This window comes from Orycteropus afer, unplaced genomic scaffold, assembly GCF_000298275.1.
Source record: "Orycteropus afer afer isolate SDZICR_OR568_19922 unplaced genomic scaffold, OryAfe1.0 scaffold00530, whole genome shotgun sequence".
Taxonomy (NCBI): domain Eukaryota; kingdom Metazoa; phylum Chordata; class Mammalia; order Tubulidentata; family Orycteropodidae; genus Orycteropus; species Orycteropus afer.
The window spans coordinates 1,404,245-1,423,214 of NW_006922117.1; the positions used below are offsets into that span (position 1 = coordinate 1,404,245).

Sequence of the window (18,970 nt, forward strand, 5' to 3'; positions counted from 1 at the left end):
TGTCTTAGGCACTATGCCACCACCTTTTGTCTATACCTAAAGAAAGGAATAGCCAGCTTCCAGGTAAAACAAATCTATTTGCTTTACTCCTGACAAAACTACCTATGGGTATTGGTTGCCAAGACCTTTATGATCTTTATAATCTGTCAAATTGAATTAACCTAACTTGCTATCGGTGGTCCAGTCATCGCTTAGCACTTGATGCACTATGTATCTACCTAACTTGTGTCTTCGTATACTCTATATGAATGCAACTAACCATGCATATGGTGAAAAAACTGAGAAACCAAGAGATAAAGCATTAAAATTATAAGGGTTCTCCAATCTAAAAATAAATATATTTTTATTTAATATATATTAAATATAACAGCAGTTTGAAATGAATTATTAAAGAAATTGTCATTCAGGAAAGCTATTTTGAGGAGAGTATTCTGAAATTATTTTAGAGGAAATGATAAAACTATAAATAGTTTTTACATGTATTACAGTTTCAGAGACTTATCTAATACGGTAAACATCTCTCTGGTTCTATAATTATGTACGTATGCATTTATTCTAGCAATTTCCTGTGGGATACCTAAAGCTCCAACAAATGGCGGGATCCTCACAACAGACTACTTGGTAGGAACCCGAGTTACCTATTTTTGTAATGATGGATATAGATTGTCATCCAAGGAGCTCACCACTGCCATATGTCAGTCAGACGGAACATGGAGCAATCATAACAAGACCCCTCGCTGTGTTGGTATGTGTGTGAGGGAAAAGTCATCATTTTTGTTTCTAACGGCATCTCCAGCCTTCTGGTTAGCAGTCAAATGTCTTAGGCCCTGGGACACCAGAGCTCCCTGTAAAGTTATATATTATTATTTTTTAAAACTAATCCCTGAAATGAAGTTAGATGTCTAAGAGGGAAATAACAGTTAATTAATCTACCTTAATTATAGTCAAATACTGGAAGATACCAATTTGTTATGTGAACTTTCACCCAAATTACAATGAATAAAAAGTGCTGGGAGACAGTATAAGGACTTTTCACTCATTTTCGGGAACACCAGAATGTTTATAAGCAAATAAAGAAGTATTTTTATCTTACATGGCAAAGTTTCCCTTATTTTGTTAAAAAAAAAAAAAAAAACCAGCCATCAATCAACATGTTTTTATTATATAGGCCCTCAAAATTTTTAAAGTTTTCTTTAATTAAATTTTATTTCAATACATTCATCTCTGATTTTAGCAAGGGGAAATAATGCCATTGTAATAATCCATATCATTGGCCTTTTATTGGTATTATTCAGGTTACTGATATTTACAGTATATCCCATTGCTGGCTTTGCTACTTTAGTAGGTAAACACATATTATATAATGCTCAGAAAAAATAATTCTGATAAAATGTATTAGAGTAAAAGGATTGAACAATTTAGTTTATATTAGGTCTTTGATTTTCTCTGTATTTTGATTATTTTTCCCTATTTTTTTTTTTTTTTTTAATCCTCTAATGGCTCTTTGAAAGAAAATACCACAAGTGGGTGGCTTTAACAAACAGGGATTTACCCTCTTCCGGTTTAGTAGGCTAGAAGTCCAAGTTCATAGTGCCAGCTCTAAGGGCTGGGTGGAAGCCCCTGGACACTGGGCTTCAGCTTTGCTTCTTGCTCCAGCCCACTAAAGCTGGAGGCTTCTCTCAACACAAGCATATGTTGGCTGCTGAGACTGACAAACCCAAGGTTGACAAGTAAAATGGCACAGTCCTAAAATTATGGAATCTTGCAGCAGGGCACTAATTCATGTCCATTAACAGTCCCATGATTGGCAGACAACATAGCAGGCCACTGAAAAGACTCAGCCAAATGCAGGATCCAGTTGTACCAAAAGTTCCAGACCATTCTCAAAGAGTCTTCTTACATACGGGCAGCAGAGCACATCCCTAAGGCAGCTATTCAGCTGCTCACAGTAGATTCCACCATGGAGTTTGTTACCTGTCTCATCAGGAAAAATAGTTACAACCAGCTACCCAGCCACTCAAAATCAAGCCCAGCCAAGTGGACATACAACCTTAACAACCACATTTACTTAGTATTAGCTTTTAAACTTACCTGTGATTTTACCTATATTCTTAAGGGTAAATTACCTAAATTCCTATAGGTATAAGAAAATTCTTAAATTATTTCCAATCGTAGCACAAGGGTCTGATAATAGTCTACTTAAGTGAAACAAGTTTTGAATTACCTAAAGTTTAAATCAGTTCTTCCATTATAAAAGCCATTCTAATCAAATAAGTTTTCTCACAGTGTAGCCTTTCCAAAACTGCTAAAGAAATAAAAGCATAGAAGTAAAGCAATGATAAGGAATCCAGACAGGAGGAATAATGTGTACAAAGACTCCAAAGTGTGAAACGGCAGCCCGTGTGTCGTAGAACTGCTGGAAGTACTGTATTCTGGGTAATAGATGCTGAAGGACATTGTATGGCACAATAAAGACTGAACTAGAGTTGGGAAGAGAGAAAGGATAGAACAGACATGAAATGTGCTTACAGGGTAGAACTGATATGATTGACTTATTAACATTTATTTGCTTGGTTTTTGTATAGTTGTTACATGTCCAAGCATCAATTCCTTTACCTTGGAACATGGAAGATGGCGAATTGTGAATGGTTCCCATTATGAATACAAAACCAAGGTAGTTTTTAGTTGTGATCCTGGTTATCATGGATTAGGCCCTGCTTCTATTGAGTGCCTTCCTAATGGTACCTGGAGTTGGAGAAATGAAAGACCATATTGCCAAAGTAAGTATACATTCTGCCAAGCTGATTTCATAAGCTATCCTTGGTGATTGATTTGCCTGGTCATGTCCTCTTCCAAACACAGGAGGACAATAATAGGATAAAATAATCAACATGATCATTTATTATCATCACCTTTTCATTTTTGCATTAGTAAATGCTTGTGAGAATAGCATGGACTTTGGAGTTGGAGAGTCCTGTGTTTGCATTATAGTGCCATGCTTTCCTACAACTACCAGGCAACGTTTATTACATACTTGTTACATCCCAAGCACTTTTTCTAACCATTTTAAATGTATTATTTCATTTATTTCTTACTTATAATCCTATCAAGTACTTGATATTATCATACTCCTCTTTCTACAGAAAGGGAAAACTAAGGCCTATACTTTAGCCTTTGGTCTAAGTCACAGAGCTTATAAATAGTAAAATGGGGTTCAACCCAAGCTGTCAGATGACAGCCATGGACTTTAACCACTATGTCCTGTGACATTTACTCTCTCTGATCACAAGTTTCTTGAACTACCAAACTACGATGATTATAATACCTATCTCATAGACTTACTGTGAAGGTTTAATGGTATGATGCATTTATAAATGACAGCTAGATTCTGACCCATAGCAGGACCTCAGTAAATACTTATTGAACAAAATTGAACATACTGTCATTTTGTTTCCATGCATTGTTTCAGTGCAGATGGCCAGTGTCTGACATAAGATATTCAGATGCAATATCTTGAACTTCTTTTCAGTTTTCTTCACTGTATTTATCAAGTGACTACTTTGTGCCAGGAACAACGATATGCCTTAAATTCTGACTTTCCATTCTTGTCCCAATACAGCACAGACACATATAATTTATTAATAAATTAATAAATACATCAAAAGTCTAAGTAGAATTATGACAATTAAGTAGTTTAACACAGCATAGAACTATCTTATGTGTAGGTTCATAAGTACTTGTTATTTTAATTATGAATATTTAGATTTATTTTCCATATAAGCACAAGTATTTTTTTTTTGGTTGCCTGGTTTTGTAAGATAGTCACATGAAAAATTAAATTCATAATAGTAAATGCCTAAATTACATTAGGTATCCTAAAGTTTTGCGTATTCTTCCAGGTTTTCTCCCATATTCTTTCTCTTCCTCTAGCATCCTTACTCTTGCAGTATAATTTCATTGAAAAGGCAAATTGGAAAGGGATATTTCAAGGAGCTGGGAAGAAGCTGCTTATTTATTTGTTCATTCATCACATGTTTGTCTGGTTCCTCTGTGCTGGGTCCTGTGTTATATAGTAAGGTTTAGAAGAAATGTAAGAACAGGTTTCTGCCCACAGTAAGGAAAGTGCCTCATACGTAATAAGAACTTGATAAACGTTATTGTCTTTATTCTACAAGGATATTTCACTAAGAGTTTTAAATATGAAGGAGTCATTTATAGATAGGTTCTGAGACTTACCGAGTCAGTCTGTTTTCTCAATTTTTAAAAACTTTTAAACAACATGGTAAGCGCAAATATATCTAATGATCACGTGAGAATAAAGGTTGTTTTATATGTAATATTCTCTATAAACTGTAGGGTCAATGACATAAGCTAATTGTAATTATTATATTAGATTTGTTTTAGATATAGGAAAACTTTGGCTCAGGTAAGGTAAATAGATTACCCAATGTCACCTGATAAAACAGAGAAAAAATTTAGATTAACAAATTTTCTCCTTTCTATTCTTGTGATTTTTTATTTTTCACTACAACTTGCTGATTGACCAGGTTGGCTAAGAAAGAAATACAACGACAATAACTTCGTCAAATGGCACTGCCGTTTGAAAGGTTCTGTGGAAACTCAAAGTGAATAATTTTAAAGCATGTCATGGATTTCTATATACTTTCATACTCATTCATGTGCTTTTGAAAATCAGTTTCAATTGTAAATTCATTGAGTGTTTGGAACTCCAATGTTAAAGCATAGTTTTGTCTTTGTATATGTTAAAGCATATACTTTGTCTTTAAGGACTTTTGCTTACTTATTATTTTTAAGTTATTTCCTGTGGGGAACTCCCTACACCAACAAACGGAAATAAGATTGGGACTCAAACTTCTTACGGCTCCACCGCTATCTTCACCTGCGATGCGGGGTTCATGCTTGTGGGCTCTGCTGTCCGGGAATGCCTTTCCTCAGGTCTCTGGAGTGGATCTGAAACCCGATGCCTAGGTATAGACTTTTAAATCATTCTTATCAAACTTCATCTTTTCTCTGGAAAGGAGGCAGTCTTTCTTTACTATGATTTGATAAATAACTTGTGCTCACTCTGTAATGATGCTAAAAACCAGAAAATATTTAACTTTAAAAATGTCTCATGGTAGAAAAGCTATTAAACATGCAACACTTAAAGTTCATCCAGTGATATTTCTAATGAGAATCTTACAGCATTAAGGACAGGAACATTTTCTTCCAGGCATTGTGAAAACAAAAAGGTGGAAACTAATTGCTGAAAATTGTCTGAACACTCAGCTGGATTAATTGCTGTAGCAGTTAATTCATTCTAAATCATAGTCAAATCTTTCACCTATTTGTTTAAGGTAATGACCAAAGAAGAAAAACAATTTCTATACTTAAACATCTCTCTCTTTGTGTTTCATAAGATGAAATAAGTATGAAATTACTTTTATTAAAACTTAAAAAATACATTTTTTGCAACCTAATTTCAGATAAATAGGATTTGTTTCCTCAGGGCTCTGAATTCATTATAAAAGACTTCTTCTTATGCCTCCTTTTACTTTTTAAAAAATATTATGACTTATCCTTCATTTCTTTTTTCCAAGTGTCAATAATTTCCCTATTATGAAGAGAATAATATTATTCTCTCCTGTAGGGTAGCTCTGAGTCGGAATCAACTCAAGAACAAGTGTTCATTGGATTAGACAATGATGACGAAATTGTTCTAATAAGTGTTCTCTTATCTGTTGGGAACAGGCATAATCATTTTGTTTATTAATTTAAAATTACTGATTATTATGAAATAAGGTGTTGATAAATTTGTACACCGTTCTGCCTCTAAAGAGATACCATTTGAGAATATAATGTATAACAGAGAAATCTATGGTAGTTTAAAGTATGTATTTTTTCCTCTGTATGTAGGAAAAATGAGAGTGGCTAATAAGATTAAAATTATGTGATAATATAATCCCTATTTAAAATTTAAAGAGATACATCTACAAAATTGGGTCAAAGTTCCCTTCCCTCCTACCTCAGGTACAGTTGTTAATAAACATACTTGGAATCACAGCAGTAATGGTTTCCTTATAAACACATATAAATTTGGATACAATAGTTTTTTTTTAAAAAGAAAATTGTGGCATAAATTAAATCACTGCCCATTAATATACAATTAAACAACCAAATGGAATATTCTAGTACTTCTTGAACTGATCATGGTTATGGAGATTTCAATTATACATTATTTTTATTTATTTATTTTTAAATTTATGTTTAAATTTAAAACATTATATTTATGGCTGTATACCATATTTTATTGTGATTTGAGTATAAGTTTACAGAGAAAATTCATTTTTTATACAGCAGTTCATACACATTTTTTTTCATGACATCAATTGCACCTATGGCTGTAGACCTAGTCGAATGGTTGCTGTATATGTTCCTTACTGAATATCATATATAGGGGATGGCTTTGTTTACTGATGCAGAATCTTGGTTCTGTTCTCTGGAAAGACAGGGCTCAACAGGAATATTAACTGAAAAAAATGCCTCTAAGTCTGTGAAGCCTACATCCTCTGTTGTAGAGAATATAATCTTGACATCAAAAATAAATTCAAAACAATGTTGATAGAAGGAAAGTACAGTTCCTAAGGCATTTGATTGCTAACTAGAAGGCTGGCAGTTCAAGCCCAGCAGCCACTCTTCAGAAGGAAGATTGGGCAGTCTACTTCCGTAGAGATATCACTTTGGCAACCCAAGGAGGGGTCAGTATGAGTCGAATTTGACTCGACAACAGTGAGAGAGAGAATATCTTATGCTTGAAATTATTCTTAAAGATGCATATAATTTAGTATTCCAGTGTTTGAAAGCAGTTTATCCTATATGCCTGTTGACTTAGAATGGCCAGCAGAACGTGCTCATAATTATGTAAGTATAGGGCATGTATCAATACACTCTAACATTTTTTGAATAACTTTTTGTCAAATTATCAGTTGAAATAATTGACAGTGAATAATCATATCCCAGCAACCTAGATTCTACAATTAGTATTTTCTCATATTTATTCAACACCTTATCTATCCATTATCAGGAACTTTGTCAGTCCATCATTCATTTTTTTTAATTCATTTCAAAGTAAGTTATATACATTAGAATACCTCACAATGAATATCATTAGCTAGAGTTCAATATTTATTTACAACACTTTTTCTTGCTTAAAAAATTTTTTTATAGTGAAAGGTATATATCATAAGGACACTATCTGATGAGATTTGACAAATGTACATACTTGTCATAGGATAATATCCATAGGACTATAAGAAAGACCAGCAAATACAAATATTATTCAAAGTTATTCACCAACCACTAATACCAAAGGTGAATGAATTGAAGATTTTTATCAACTTCTTCTTTCTGAAAAGGACCAAAGATGCAATCAAGGTGCATTGATAATTACTAGTGATTGGAATGTAAAATTTGGAAACAAACAAGGATTGTTTGCTGGGACATATGGCCTTGGTGATAGAAATGACTGAAGATCAGATGACAGAATTTTGCACAACTAACAACTTATTAATTGGAAATACCTTTTTCCAAAAACTAAAACAGTGACTACACCCCTGGGACATGCAGATGGAATGCATGGGAATCAAATTGACTACATATGTGTACAGAAGTAATGGAGAAGCTCAATATCATTAGCCAGGGGCCAATTGGAGCAAACTATCAACTGATCATGTGAAAGTTTAAGTTGAAGCTAAAGAAAATTCATACAAGCCCACATGTGCAAAGTATGGATATCAGAAGAGATTCTGCAACTTGTTCACGAATTTAAAATATTTAAAGTGAAAGGAAGAAATTGTGAAGCAAAATGGATGACTCCAGAAAACAAAGTATAGTATTATAATGAAATTTGCAAAGACCTGGAGTTAGAAAACCAAAAGGGTAAACATGCTTGGCATTTTTCAAGCTGAAAGGACTACAGAAAAAATTCAGAACTTCAGTTGCAATATTGCAGGATTCTATGGGCAAAATATTGAATGATGCAGGAAACATCAAAGGAAGATGGAAGGAATACAAAAACTCACTTAATCAAAAAGAATCGGTTGGCATTCAACCATTTCAGGAGGTAACATATGATCAAACACCAATGGTAGTGAAGAAAGAATTACAAGCTGCACTGAAGGCACTGGTGAAGAACAAGGTTCTAGGAATTGATGGAATGCTAATGGAAATGTGTAAACAAACAGATGCTACACTGGAAGTGTTCACTTTTCTATGCAAAAACATTTGGTAGATAGCTGCCTGGCAACCTTTTCCATCCCAAAGAAAGGTGTTCCAGTAGAATGTGAAAATTATTGAAGATATCATTAATATCATAGGCAAGTAAAGTTTTGGTAATGACAATTTAAAAAATTGTTGCACAGTACAGGGACTGGAAACTGCCAGAAATTCAAGACAGAATCATAAGAGGGCATGGAAGGAGGGATATCATTGAGGGAATAATATGTTTTTATAACCCAATGTTTTTAATTTTGATGATGTTCAATTTATCTACTTTGTGTTTTGTTGCTCATGATTTTCATCCCATATCTAGTTATTCATTGCCAGATTCAAGGTCTTGGAAATTTACCCCTAAGTTTCTTTATAGGAGTTCTATAATAAAACAAATGAACAAAAAACCTGCCACTTTAGATCTTTTATTTTGGTTATTGATCCATTTGAGATAATTTTCATATATGGTAAGGATTCAGCTTCATTCTTCTACATGTGGAAATCCAGTTGTACCAGCACTATTTGTTGAAGAGAATGGTAAAATCTTTTGATATAAAATGAAAAAATATCCACTTATTCTCTCTTAACTTGTTAATCACTTTTCTCTTCTTCTGGTTAGTTACTTTTTCTACCTATCTTCCAGTTCACCGAATCTTTCTTTTAAGGCCTTCAAATTTTGTTAAGCCTTTTCAGAGAAATCTTAATTTCAGATATTACAATTTTCAGTCTTACAATATTCACTTGGTTGTTCTTTGTTGGTTTCTATTTTTCCATTGAAAGTTCCTATTTGTTCACTTATTATATATCCATTAATGCCCTTGAATAGAGTATTATAGCTGGTTTAAATCCTTATGTACTAGTTTGGGGAACTCTGGTGCCTAAAGCATTTGACTGCTAACCAGAAGGCTGGTGGTTCAAACCCACCAGCCACTCCTCGGAAGGAAGGATGGGCAATCTACTTCCATAGTGATACTTCCTCGGAAACCCAAAGAGGGGTCATTATGAGTCAGATCGGGCTTCGATGGCAGTGCGTTGTGTACTAGTTTGAATATCTCAGAATTCTGATATTGGTCACACTTGATTATCTTGACTCTTTAGTATGGATCATGTTTTTCTCTTTGTTAAGGAACTTAGTTACTTTTGCTATTGTATTCTGACATTTTAAATGATAACATTGTTGAGACTCTGAATTCTGTTATATTTCTCTAAAAAAATGTTGATATATTTTGTTTGTTATTATTTGTTTTGGTAGGCAGTTGATTGGACTTAACCTCCAAATTTTATTATTCCTGGTGGTGGCCACCATTTGAAATTATTCAGTATTTTTAGTGTAGTTGGGGTGTTTGGAGTTCACATAATGCATGTTTAAGTTACCAGCTAAATATGAGGAGAAAGTATATGCACGGAAATTCAGTCTATTGTTTGTGGCTCTTCCTTTTTTTTGTATTCTCCTCATTTTTCAGCTGTGTATTATGTCTTGATCTATGTCTCTGGTTCCTGCCAGTGCGACTGAGGATTTGTATCTTAATTTTTTTCCATATCACATGGAAGTGATTGTGTTGTTCTCACCAAAGAGTTGTGAAAACAGAATTTCACACAAGGCCGTTGCCTTCTTTCCCCTTCCGACTCCCCTCTGGGTTCTGCCAGCTTTCGTTTACTCTAGAGTAACTTTAGGTAATAGTTCTATATATTTTATTAAGAACATATAATTTTTATTTATGGGAGAATTCGTCCAAAAGAAGATATCCTGCTATTACTAGATGTAGAAATTCCCCTGTATTCATTTTTTGATTGATTCTTGCTCATTGTTGCTTAATTTATGTAGAATACATATTAACTTTTCTTTCTTTTATTTGTAAAAAGTAATATAGATTATGCCAGTGGCTTGAAAAATCATTGAATTTTGTTGTTGTTGCTGTGATTGTTATACACACACACACACACTTTGGTTGAACATACAAGAGAGAATCAGATAATGTGCAAATTTTCTATGCAAAATCTATTGAAATGAAGAAAGACTTTCATGTCTTGGGTCTTCAGTTATAATTTTAAAACACATATTTTCAACTGGGATGCTTTATGTTATACAATGTTTGATGTCATAAAATGTTTGAATTGTTCTTTACATAATTATTTATTACATGCTTCTAAATAAACTTAAAAATTTTCATAATGCATATTTACAGAGTACACAAAACAAATCCAAATATTAAAATATTATTATTATTATTATTATTGCCTGTTTCAGCTGGTCACTGTGGAATTCCAGAACTCATTGTTAATGGTCAAGTTATTGGAGAAAATTATGGATACCGGGATACTGTTGTTTATCAGTGTAATCCTGGTTTTCGATTGATTGGTTCTTCAGTGCGAATTTGTCAACAGGATCACAATTGGTCTGGTCAACTCCCATCCTGTGTGCGTAAGTAAGCATGGCAAAAGATATGGCAGATCTCTCATTTTCTGCAATTATAAATATTATATATATGTGTGTGTATATACATGTATCATATACATATATCTACTCCATATACATATATCTACTCCATATCTACACATACACATAATACTACATGTATCATATACATATGTATATATACATACATATATATATATATATATGATACATCTAGTTTAAAATAGTTATATATTATTTGTATATAATTTACTTTATATCTTCACCCATATATCCTTACCCTTTTCAAAAATATAAATATATAAAGGTGAATATATAAACTAAATTCCCACAATTTATCTTTTATATAGTCATGTACTACTGTGTTCAGGAGCATATAAAGTCATCAACCGGAAAATGGGAAGAACAAACTATCCTATTTTAGAACTCAAAGGCAAATATCCATATGTTCCTTCTTTTTTTTTTTTTTTTTTGCTTCCTAAATATTTCAATACCCAATTGTGGACATTTATGTTAAAATTGGTGTTGCAAAATAGGGGAAATCACTATAAATGTGTTGTAAGATTTGTAATAGATCAAAGAATTATTGGATAGAATCTATATTGGAGGCTTTAGAAAAAATATACATGAGGCTTCTAATGTGGGCTCCTGGGAAATAATTTATTTTGTGATTATTTTAATCTATATAAGTTCCATTATTGTCCTTTTTTTCCCATAACAGAAATTTATTAGAAATCTCATTTCTTGGAAAATATTTTTGCATGGTAAGATTTAATAGGCTACTGGAGCAAATACTAAACAATTCAGATTACTTTTTTCACACATATGCACAATGCACACACAGATTGTCTAATGATTTAAAGAAAACAATATTTTATCTTCAGCTCAGTCATGAATTTTTTCCATTTCATATATATTCAAGCATAACCAACTAATAACACTGTTTTTCTTGTTAAATAATTCAAAGTATAAATAGGAATTGGCCTTTAGGGTAAAGCTAGTTTCTTTATTGATAATTTTAAGCAAGAATAAGATGCAGTTAAATTTCCAAATGAGTGGACTGACATTAACAATACAGCTTAAAAATAATTGCTCTTGGGTCATTTTGAAAGTGCTAAAAGTGACTATGATCTTTCACTGTGCCCAATTATGAAACACTATTACTGGAGTTGCTCTGATTAATAGAAAGAGATGATGCAATAAAACAATTCATAGATATAAAGTGTTTGGGGAAACCCAGCACTATGTAAAATCTAGAGTAGAGCTATAACATTAAGAAAACTTTAGTAGTTCATCTAATTGATACCATTATTTTTTCAAAAAATGTAATAAATTATGTATTAACAGTGAAGGAAATAAAGTAGTAAGTTTGATGTTTGGAGAATTTTAAAATTGGGTTTCTAAAATATTGATGAGAATTGTGGTACATTATGTTGCTTCATTTCCTATTTTCCCCATAATATAGGAACAGTAATTTATTTTGAAATACACTTTTAGTTAAGAATCTAAATTCATAAAAATGGTTCGTATAAATAAGTTAAAGGAAATTTCAAATTTCAATATAAAAACTGCTTTCAATTCAAATATCAAAGCTAGAAAAATACTATTTTTCTATGAACTAGTGATATGGAGTTAAATTGGTTCTTCTTTAAAAAAATACACAACACAAAATTTAAACATCTATACATAACCTGAATGAAATTATCACAATTGTATATTATTTTCTATTTGCTAATTTTCTTTGATTACACTCAAATATTTTGAAAGTCTACATTGTTCCTTTGCCTTAGTACAAGTGTTTTAAATTCATTTCCTTATAAAAAGTGGTGTTACTTCTACTTTGAAATGCTTATATAATGAAACATAATTGATGTGAGAATGGAATACCAAATATTCTTTTGTTTTGGTTTTCCCCTGTGTTGGCATTAGCTGTTAGCTGTGGTCATCCCGGTAGTCCAATTTATGGAAGAACAAGTGGAAATGGATTCAACTTTAATGATGTGGTAACATTCTCTTGCAATATTGGATATCTTATGCAAGGGCCCACAAAGGCACAGTGCCAAGCCAATAGACAGTGGAGTCACCCTCCACCTGTGTGCAAAGGTAAAAGTGTAACTGTATTTCAGTTTGGGGCATATTAACAGTATGTATGTGGAAGCATAACTGATACGTTTGAAACAGCGGGGGCTGAGCAGTAGAAAGTGTTTAGCTAATAAAACAAAAAAAAAAACTGATATAATCTCAGTATCTTTACCTTTTTCTTAAATTTTTAACTTTTTTTAAAAATTAAAATTGGAAAACTTAATTTCAACTGTTTAATTTTATTACGTTGGGGTTGCATATAAAAAGTCATTGAGGTCATTTTTAGTGCCATTTGCTTCATAATAATGGAACTACCCTTTAGCATTTATTATCATATTTTGAGGAAAACTAGAGACTGAATTATTAAAATAACAGCATTGAGACTTCATAGAAACATTAAAAAATATTATTTGATGTTTTTCCATTTTTAAAGTATGATTTATCATAATGCCTAATAAAACACAACCAAATTGTCATTTTTCTACTTTTCTTCTTAAGGTTCAATTACAGCTTAAAAGTTATTCTCTGTGTCTATACTCAGCATACTACTTACAGAGTTGCTATTGTTTAAATAATTTCTGCAATAGTTTTCCTTTTTCTGCACTTTCAAGCACACAAATTTCAGTCCATTGTCTAGATAACCAAGATACTTGGAATCTTTTATTTGTTCAAATAAATTTATTTTGATACTAACTTTTAAAGTTTCTAATGGAAATCTAAGGAAACACGTGTATTATTTCAAAGTTTTTTTTTTTTTAATTGTCATTTGTTTAATGGTCAACTTTTCTGACCCCAGAATTCCAGCTAATTCCCAAAGAGAAAATTTTTAATGGAAATCTAAGGAAATGTGTATTATTTCAAAGTTCTTTTTTTAAATTGTCATTTGTTTAGTGGTCAACTGTTCTGACCCTGGAATTCCAGCCAATTCCAAAAGAGAAAGTAAAATAGAACATGGCAATTTCACCTACGGCACTGTGGTATTCTATGACTGCAATCCTGGATACTTTTTATTTGGATCTTCAGTTTTGATATGTCAACCAAATGGACAATGGGACAAGCCTCTACCAGAATGTATCAGTAAGTAGATAATGTGAATTTTTCCTTGAAAAAAAGACTTGGAAGCAATATGTGTATGTATGACTTTTTAAATCTATTTAGAACTATATATCGAAGGAAGTATACTAATTTTATTGTTTTGAACCTTTTCTTCCCTATATTCTGTCAATTAAATGCCAAATTCCACTTTTTCCTCAATATTAATGTGATAAATAATTCTTTATTTTTCTTTGAATTGAACTTTATAGTTCAGAGAGAGTGTAAGGAGCAGGCATTTTTATACTCTGTGATATTTCTATCCCATGATAGGCATCTACATTGTTTTTCTTTTCTAATTTTTCAAATTTAATTTACAGGAAACTAGTCTTAACATAAACAGACAACAGAGTTTCAGAATTCTTGGAAATTTAGACAAATATGGTACTTAAATCATAATGATTTTAAATATCGACAGTATACAAATAGATACACATATAATGCTAGTAGTTGTAAATGAACATCATCGTTCAAGTCAGTAAATACTTAATGAGTGCATTTTGTGTGAGGGTTTGTAGATGATAAATAAGCAGATATACATGTAACTAACATGTGTTCTAAGAAAAATACTTTAGCTGGAATAAATCAAAATTCTATGAGGACACAGAAAAGTGGTCATGAATTCTAAGAATTGTTTCTATTGATATGGTAAGATTTGAGATGTTGTTGTTGTTGTTGTAATGTGCCGTCGAGTAGGACCCGACTTATAGTGACCCCTCCTTGGGTTTCTGAGGCGGTATCACTACAGAAGTAGATTGCCCAAACTTCCTTCCGAGGAGTGGCTGGTGGGTTTGAACCACCGGCCTTCTAGTTAATAGTCAAGTGCCTTAGGCACTATGCTACAATAAGGAATGTATTAAAGAAGAGGAGAAGAACTTTACAGACTAAAGGAGCATGACAAGAAATCATTGTACAAGTAAAACAAGTTTTGTTTATACTAAAATTAATAAATTATCAAATTGTGTTATCATGCTTTATTTAGAGGCATTTCTTCACATTTATATGAACTTCCTTGAAAATTTTGTGACAGCATTCATGCAGTAAAAAAAAAAAAAATCTAACTTTATACTTTGCCTTTAAAATTTCAGATAATATACAAATAATTCATGAAATTCTTATCCTCCTTCAAAAAATACTTTGACTTTGTAAACTACTAATCGAGTAGTCTAATTGTTTGAATAATTCAGGTACTTGGCCTTATGTTACTGCAACATTAAAGATTAAAAAAAAACCACATTTCTTTCTATAGGAAATGTGAAAATGTAGTTCTTTGGAATTTCTTAGCTATAAGGCGTTTCCCCTTAGCCACTCCCTTAGTGATGTGCTCCTCATGCATGGCTTAATATTCTAGAGTCACACTGCACTCAATGGCATTTCTGAGTTACAACTAACCAAGCGCACACATTGAATTCCCAAGCTCCCTCTAGCTTATAAAGAATATTGTACAATGTGTGGTATTAGATTCCGGCTACAATTAGTAGAGATTTGTTTGATGACAAGCCATTGACTGTCTTCATTGTTCAGTATAAACATTCCATACTGGCCCGGTTAGAAATGATTCTAGACTACAAATTGGATTGTGAGCAGCAGATCCATCTTCATTGCCTCTCCCTCACCCTTAAAGTTCTTTCCTTCTGAATCCTGTATGGGTTTTTGAAACCTGTGTGCCCCCCTATGTCCTTATTAAGCCAGTCCACATCACTCTTCTTCCAAGCTTGTACATCCCTACCAGGCATATATCATATGGGCATATATACACACATGCACTGATCACACACACACAACCTTGTCATACTCAATCATTCTTTCTTACTTAGTTTACAATTCTCCTGTTAGACACATGCTCAGAATATATGGGTATCAAAAAAGCTGATATAACTGAAAGATCATTTAATTTTTAAAAAGCTGGTTCTATATATATATATATATATATATATATATATATGATTGTTGGAAGTGTTATGTAAATAAACTGACTTATTTTGTAAATGCATTGGTGCAGGTTGTTCGATAGGAGATATAAAAAAATTTTATATTCAATAATTATGTATTGTAGTGATTGACTGTGGACACCCTGGCGTTCCTCCTAATGCAGTCCTGTCTGGAGAAAAGTATACAGTTGGGTCTACTGTTCACTATTCCTGCGCAGGAAAGCGGACCCTTGTAGGCCAGTCATCAAGGACTTGCCAGTTAAATGGCCATTGGAGTGGATCACAACCTCATTGCTCAGGTACCAGTTGGAAAACAGGACAATTGTATGTTGAAAATTGTATTATAAAGAGCCAAATAAGTATATTTCTTTTTAAAAATCTTAGGAGAAAGCTGAAATAATGTTTGGATACTTACTGAAATACCTTTGAAAGAATTTTAAACATGTGGTATTAAAAATTCAGAGGAGAAATTTATAATGATTTTGTAGAAGATACATTACAAGAATATACTTTGTCACACCTTTTTGTTGGATTACACTTCAACATAAAGAATATAAAAATCTCCAAAAGTGGACTAATAAGCAGCAGTATGATGAAAGGAGAAAATATTGAAGTTGTCAAGGATTTCATTTTACTTGGATCCACAATCAATACCTATGAAAGCTGCAGTCAAGAAATCAAATGATATATATTGCATGGGACAGAGCTGCTGCATAAGACCTCTTTGAAGTGCTTAAGAGCAAAGATGTCACTTTGAAGACTAAGACTGGCCTGACCCAGACCCTGGTATTTTCAATAGGCTCATACGCATGTGAGAGCTATTCAGTGAACAAAACATAATGCAGACTAATTGATGCATTTGATTTGTTGTGTTGGGGAAGGATACTGAATGTACCATGGACTTGTAGAAGAACGAGCATCTGTCTTGGATGAAGTATAGCCAGAATGCTTCTGAGAAGTGAGAATGGCCAGACTTCATCTCTCATACTTTGGTCATATTTGGTCCAGTACCTGGAGAAGGATACCATGCTTGGTAAAATAGAAGGTCAGAGAAAAAGAGTAAGACCCTCAACAAGATGGATAGACACAGTGGCTGCAATGATTGGCTCAGGCATGGCAATGATTGTGAGGATGGCAAAAGACTGGGCAGTGTTCCCTTCTGTTGTATATAGGGTTGCTATGAGTCAAAACCAACTCAACAGATCGTAATAGCAACAGCATATCATCCCAGAGTCACTGTACCAAAAAGAATTGATTGATTTTCAACGATTGCAGGAAGTGGCATATGATCAAGAACTGATAGTATTGAAGGAAGAAATCCAAGCATCACTGAAGGTCTGGGTGAAAACAAGGGTCTAGGAATTGACAGAATACCAGATGAAATGTTTCAACAACTGAATACAGTGCTGGAGGTGTTCACTCATTTATGATAAGAATTTTGGAAGACAGCCACCTAGCCAATGGACAAAATGATATCCATATTCATGCCCACTCCAAAGAAAGGTGATCGAGCACAAAGTGGAAGTAAACAATGTCATTAATGTTGTTGTTGTTCTGTGCCATTGGGTCATACCCATTAATTTCACATGGAAATAAAATTTTGCTGATGATAATTCAAAAACGGTTGCAGCAGAATATCCACAGAGAACTGCTAGAAATTTAAGCTGGATTCAGAAGAGGACATAAAATGAGACATACTATTCCTGATAACAGAAGGATCTTGGCTGAAAGCACAAAATACAAGAAAAAATGTTTACCTGTGTTTTATAGACCATGCGAAGAAAGGCATTGGGCTCTGTGAATCACAACAAATTATGGATAACTTTCGGAAAAATGGGAATTGTGGAACACTTAATTGTACTCATAAGGAACACATACATAGAACCAGAGTCTGACATTTGAACAGAACAGGGAATATTGCTTGTTTAAAATCAGGAAATGAATGTGTCCTTTCACCATACTCATTCAATTTGTGTGCTGAGCAAATAATTGGAGAAGCTGGACAATGTGAAGAAGAACGAACCAGGATTAAAGAAAGGCTCATTTATTAACAACTTGTGATATATAGATGACATAGTTTATCCCGCTAAAGTGAACAGGATTTGAAGCTCTTACTGATGAAGATCAAATACTATCATCTTTGTTATGCATTGCACTTCAACTTAAAACAAAAATCCTCACACCTGGACTAGTAACCAATAGCAAAATAAACGGAGGAAATATTGAACTTGTAAGGGATTTCATTTTACCTAGATCCACAATCATTGGTCATGGAAACACCAATCAAGAAATCAAATGACATATTACATTGGGCAAATCTGCTGTAAAAAATGTCTTTAAAGTGTTAAGAAGTGAAGATATCACTTTGAAGACTGAGGTGCTCATCAAGCCAAGGTATTTTCAATTGCCTCATATGTGTGCAAAAGCTGGATAATGAATAAAGAAGACCAAAGAACAATTGAGGCCTTGAGTTATGGTGGTGTTGTTGTTGTTGTCAGGTGCCTGTCAAGTCATCTCTGACTCGTAACGACCCTATGCACAGCAGAATGAAACACTGCCTAGTCCCGCACAAGCTCCACGATCCTTGCTATACTTGAGCCCATGGCCATAGCCACTGTCAATCCATATCACTAAGGGCCTTCCCCTCTTCCTTTGACTCTCCACCTTACCAAGCATGACGTCCTTCTCCAGGGAATGGTCCCTTCTGACAACACGATGAAAGTAGGTGAGATGAAGTCTGGCCATTCTCGCTTCCAAGGAGCATTTCAGGTGGACTTCCTCCAGGACAAATCTGTTAGTTCTTTTAGCAGTCCATGATACTTTCAGCATTCTTTGCCAGAAACACAACTCAAAAGCATCAATTCTTCTTCCTTATTCATTGTCCAGCTCTCACATGCATATAAGACAATTGAAAATACCATGGCTTGTGTCAAGGACACCTTAGTCCTCAAGGAGACATCTTTGCTCTTCAGCACTTGAAAGAAGTCCTTTGCAGCTGATTTTCTCAGTGCTAAGGCTGGTGGTTCAAACCCACCAGCCACTCCTCAGAAGGATCATTGGGCAATCCACTTCCATAATGACACTGCCTTGGAAACCCAAGGAATGGTTGCTGTGAGTCAGATCTGACTCGATGGCAGTGAGTTTGGTTGGGTTTTTGGTTTTATACATCATCTAATATCCT

At 33.5% G+C, this 18,970-nt stretch overlaps 1 protein-coding gene across 1 annotated transcript in view; it reads left to right on the forward strand.

Annotated features, from left to right (window-relative positions):
- The window catches only part of CSMD3 (CUB and Sushi multiple domains 3), a gene marked incomplete at its 5' end in the record, with an annotated part of 1,439,134 nt that overhangs the window by 1,362,621 nt on the left and 57,543 nt on the right, over nucleotides 1-18,970 (forward strand). Inside the window, 7 exons of the mRNA XM_007955674.2 lie at nucleotides 560-745; nucleotides 2,586-2,780; nucleotides 4,816-4,989; nucleotides 10,517-10,690; nucleotides 12,614-12,787; nucleotides 13,658-13,843; nucleotides 15,915-16,088. Of these exons, the coding sequence (XP_007953865.2) occupies nucleotides 560-745; nucleotides 2,586-2,780; nucleotides 4,816-4,989; nucleotides 10,517-10,690; nucleotides 12,614-12,787; nucleotides 13,658-13,843; nucleotides 15,915-16,088 (1,263 nt within the window). The remainder of the gene's footprint in view (nucleotides 1-559; nucleotides 746-2,585; nucleotides 2,781-4,815; nucleotides 4,990-10,516; nucleotides 10,691-12,613; nucleotides 12,788-13,657; nucleotides 13,844-15,914; nucleotides 16,089-18,970) is intronic.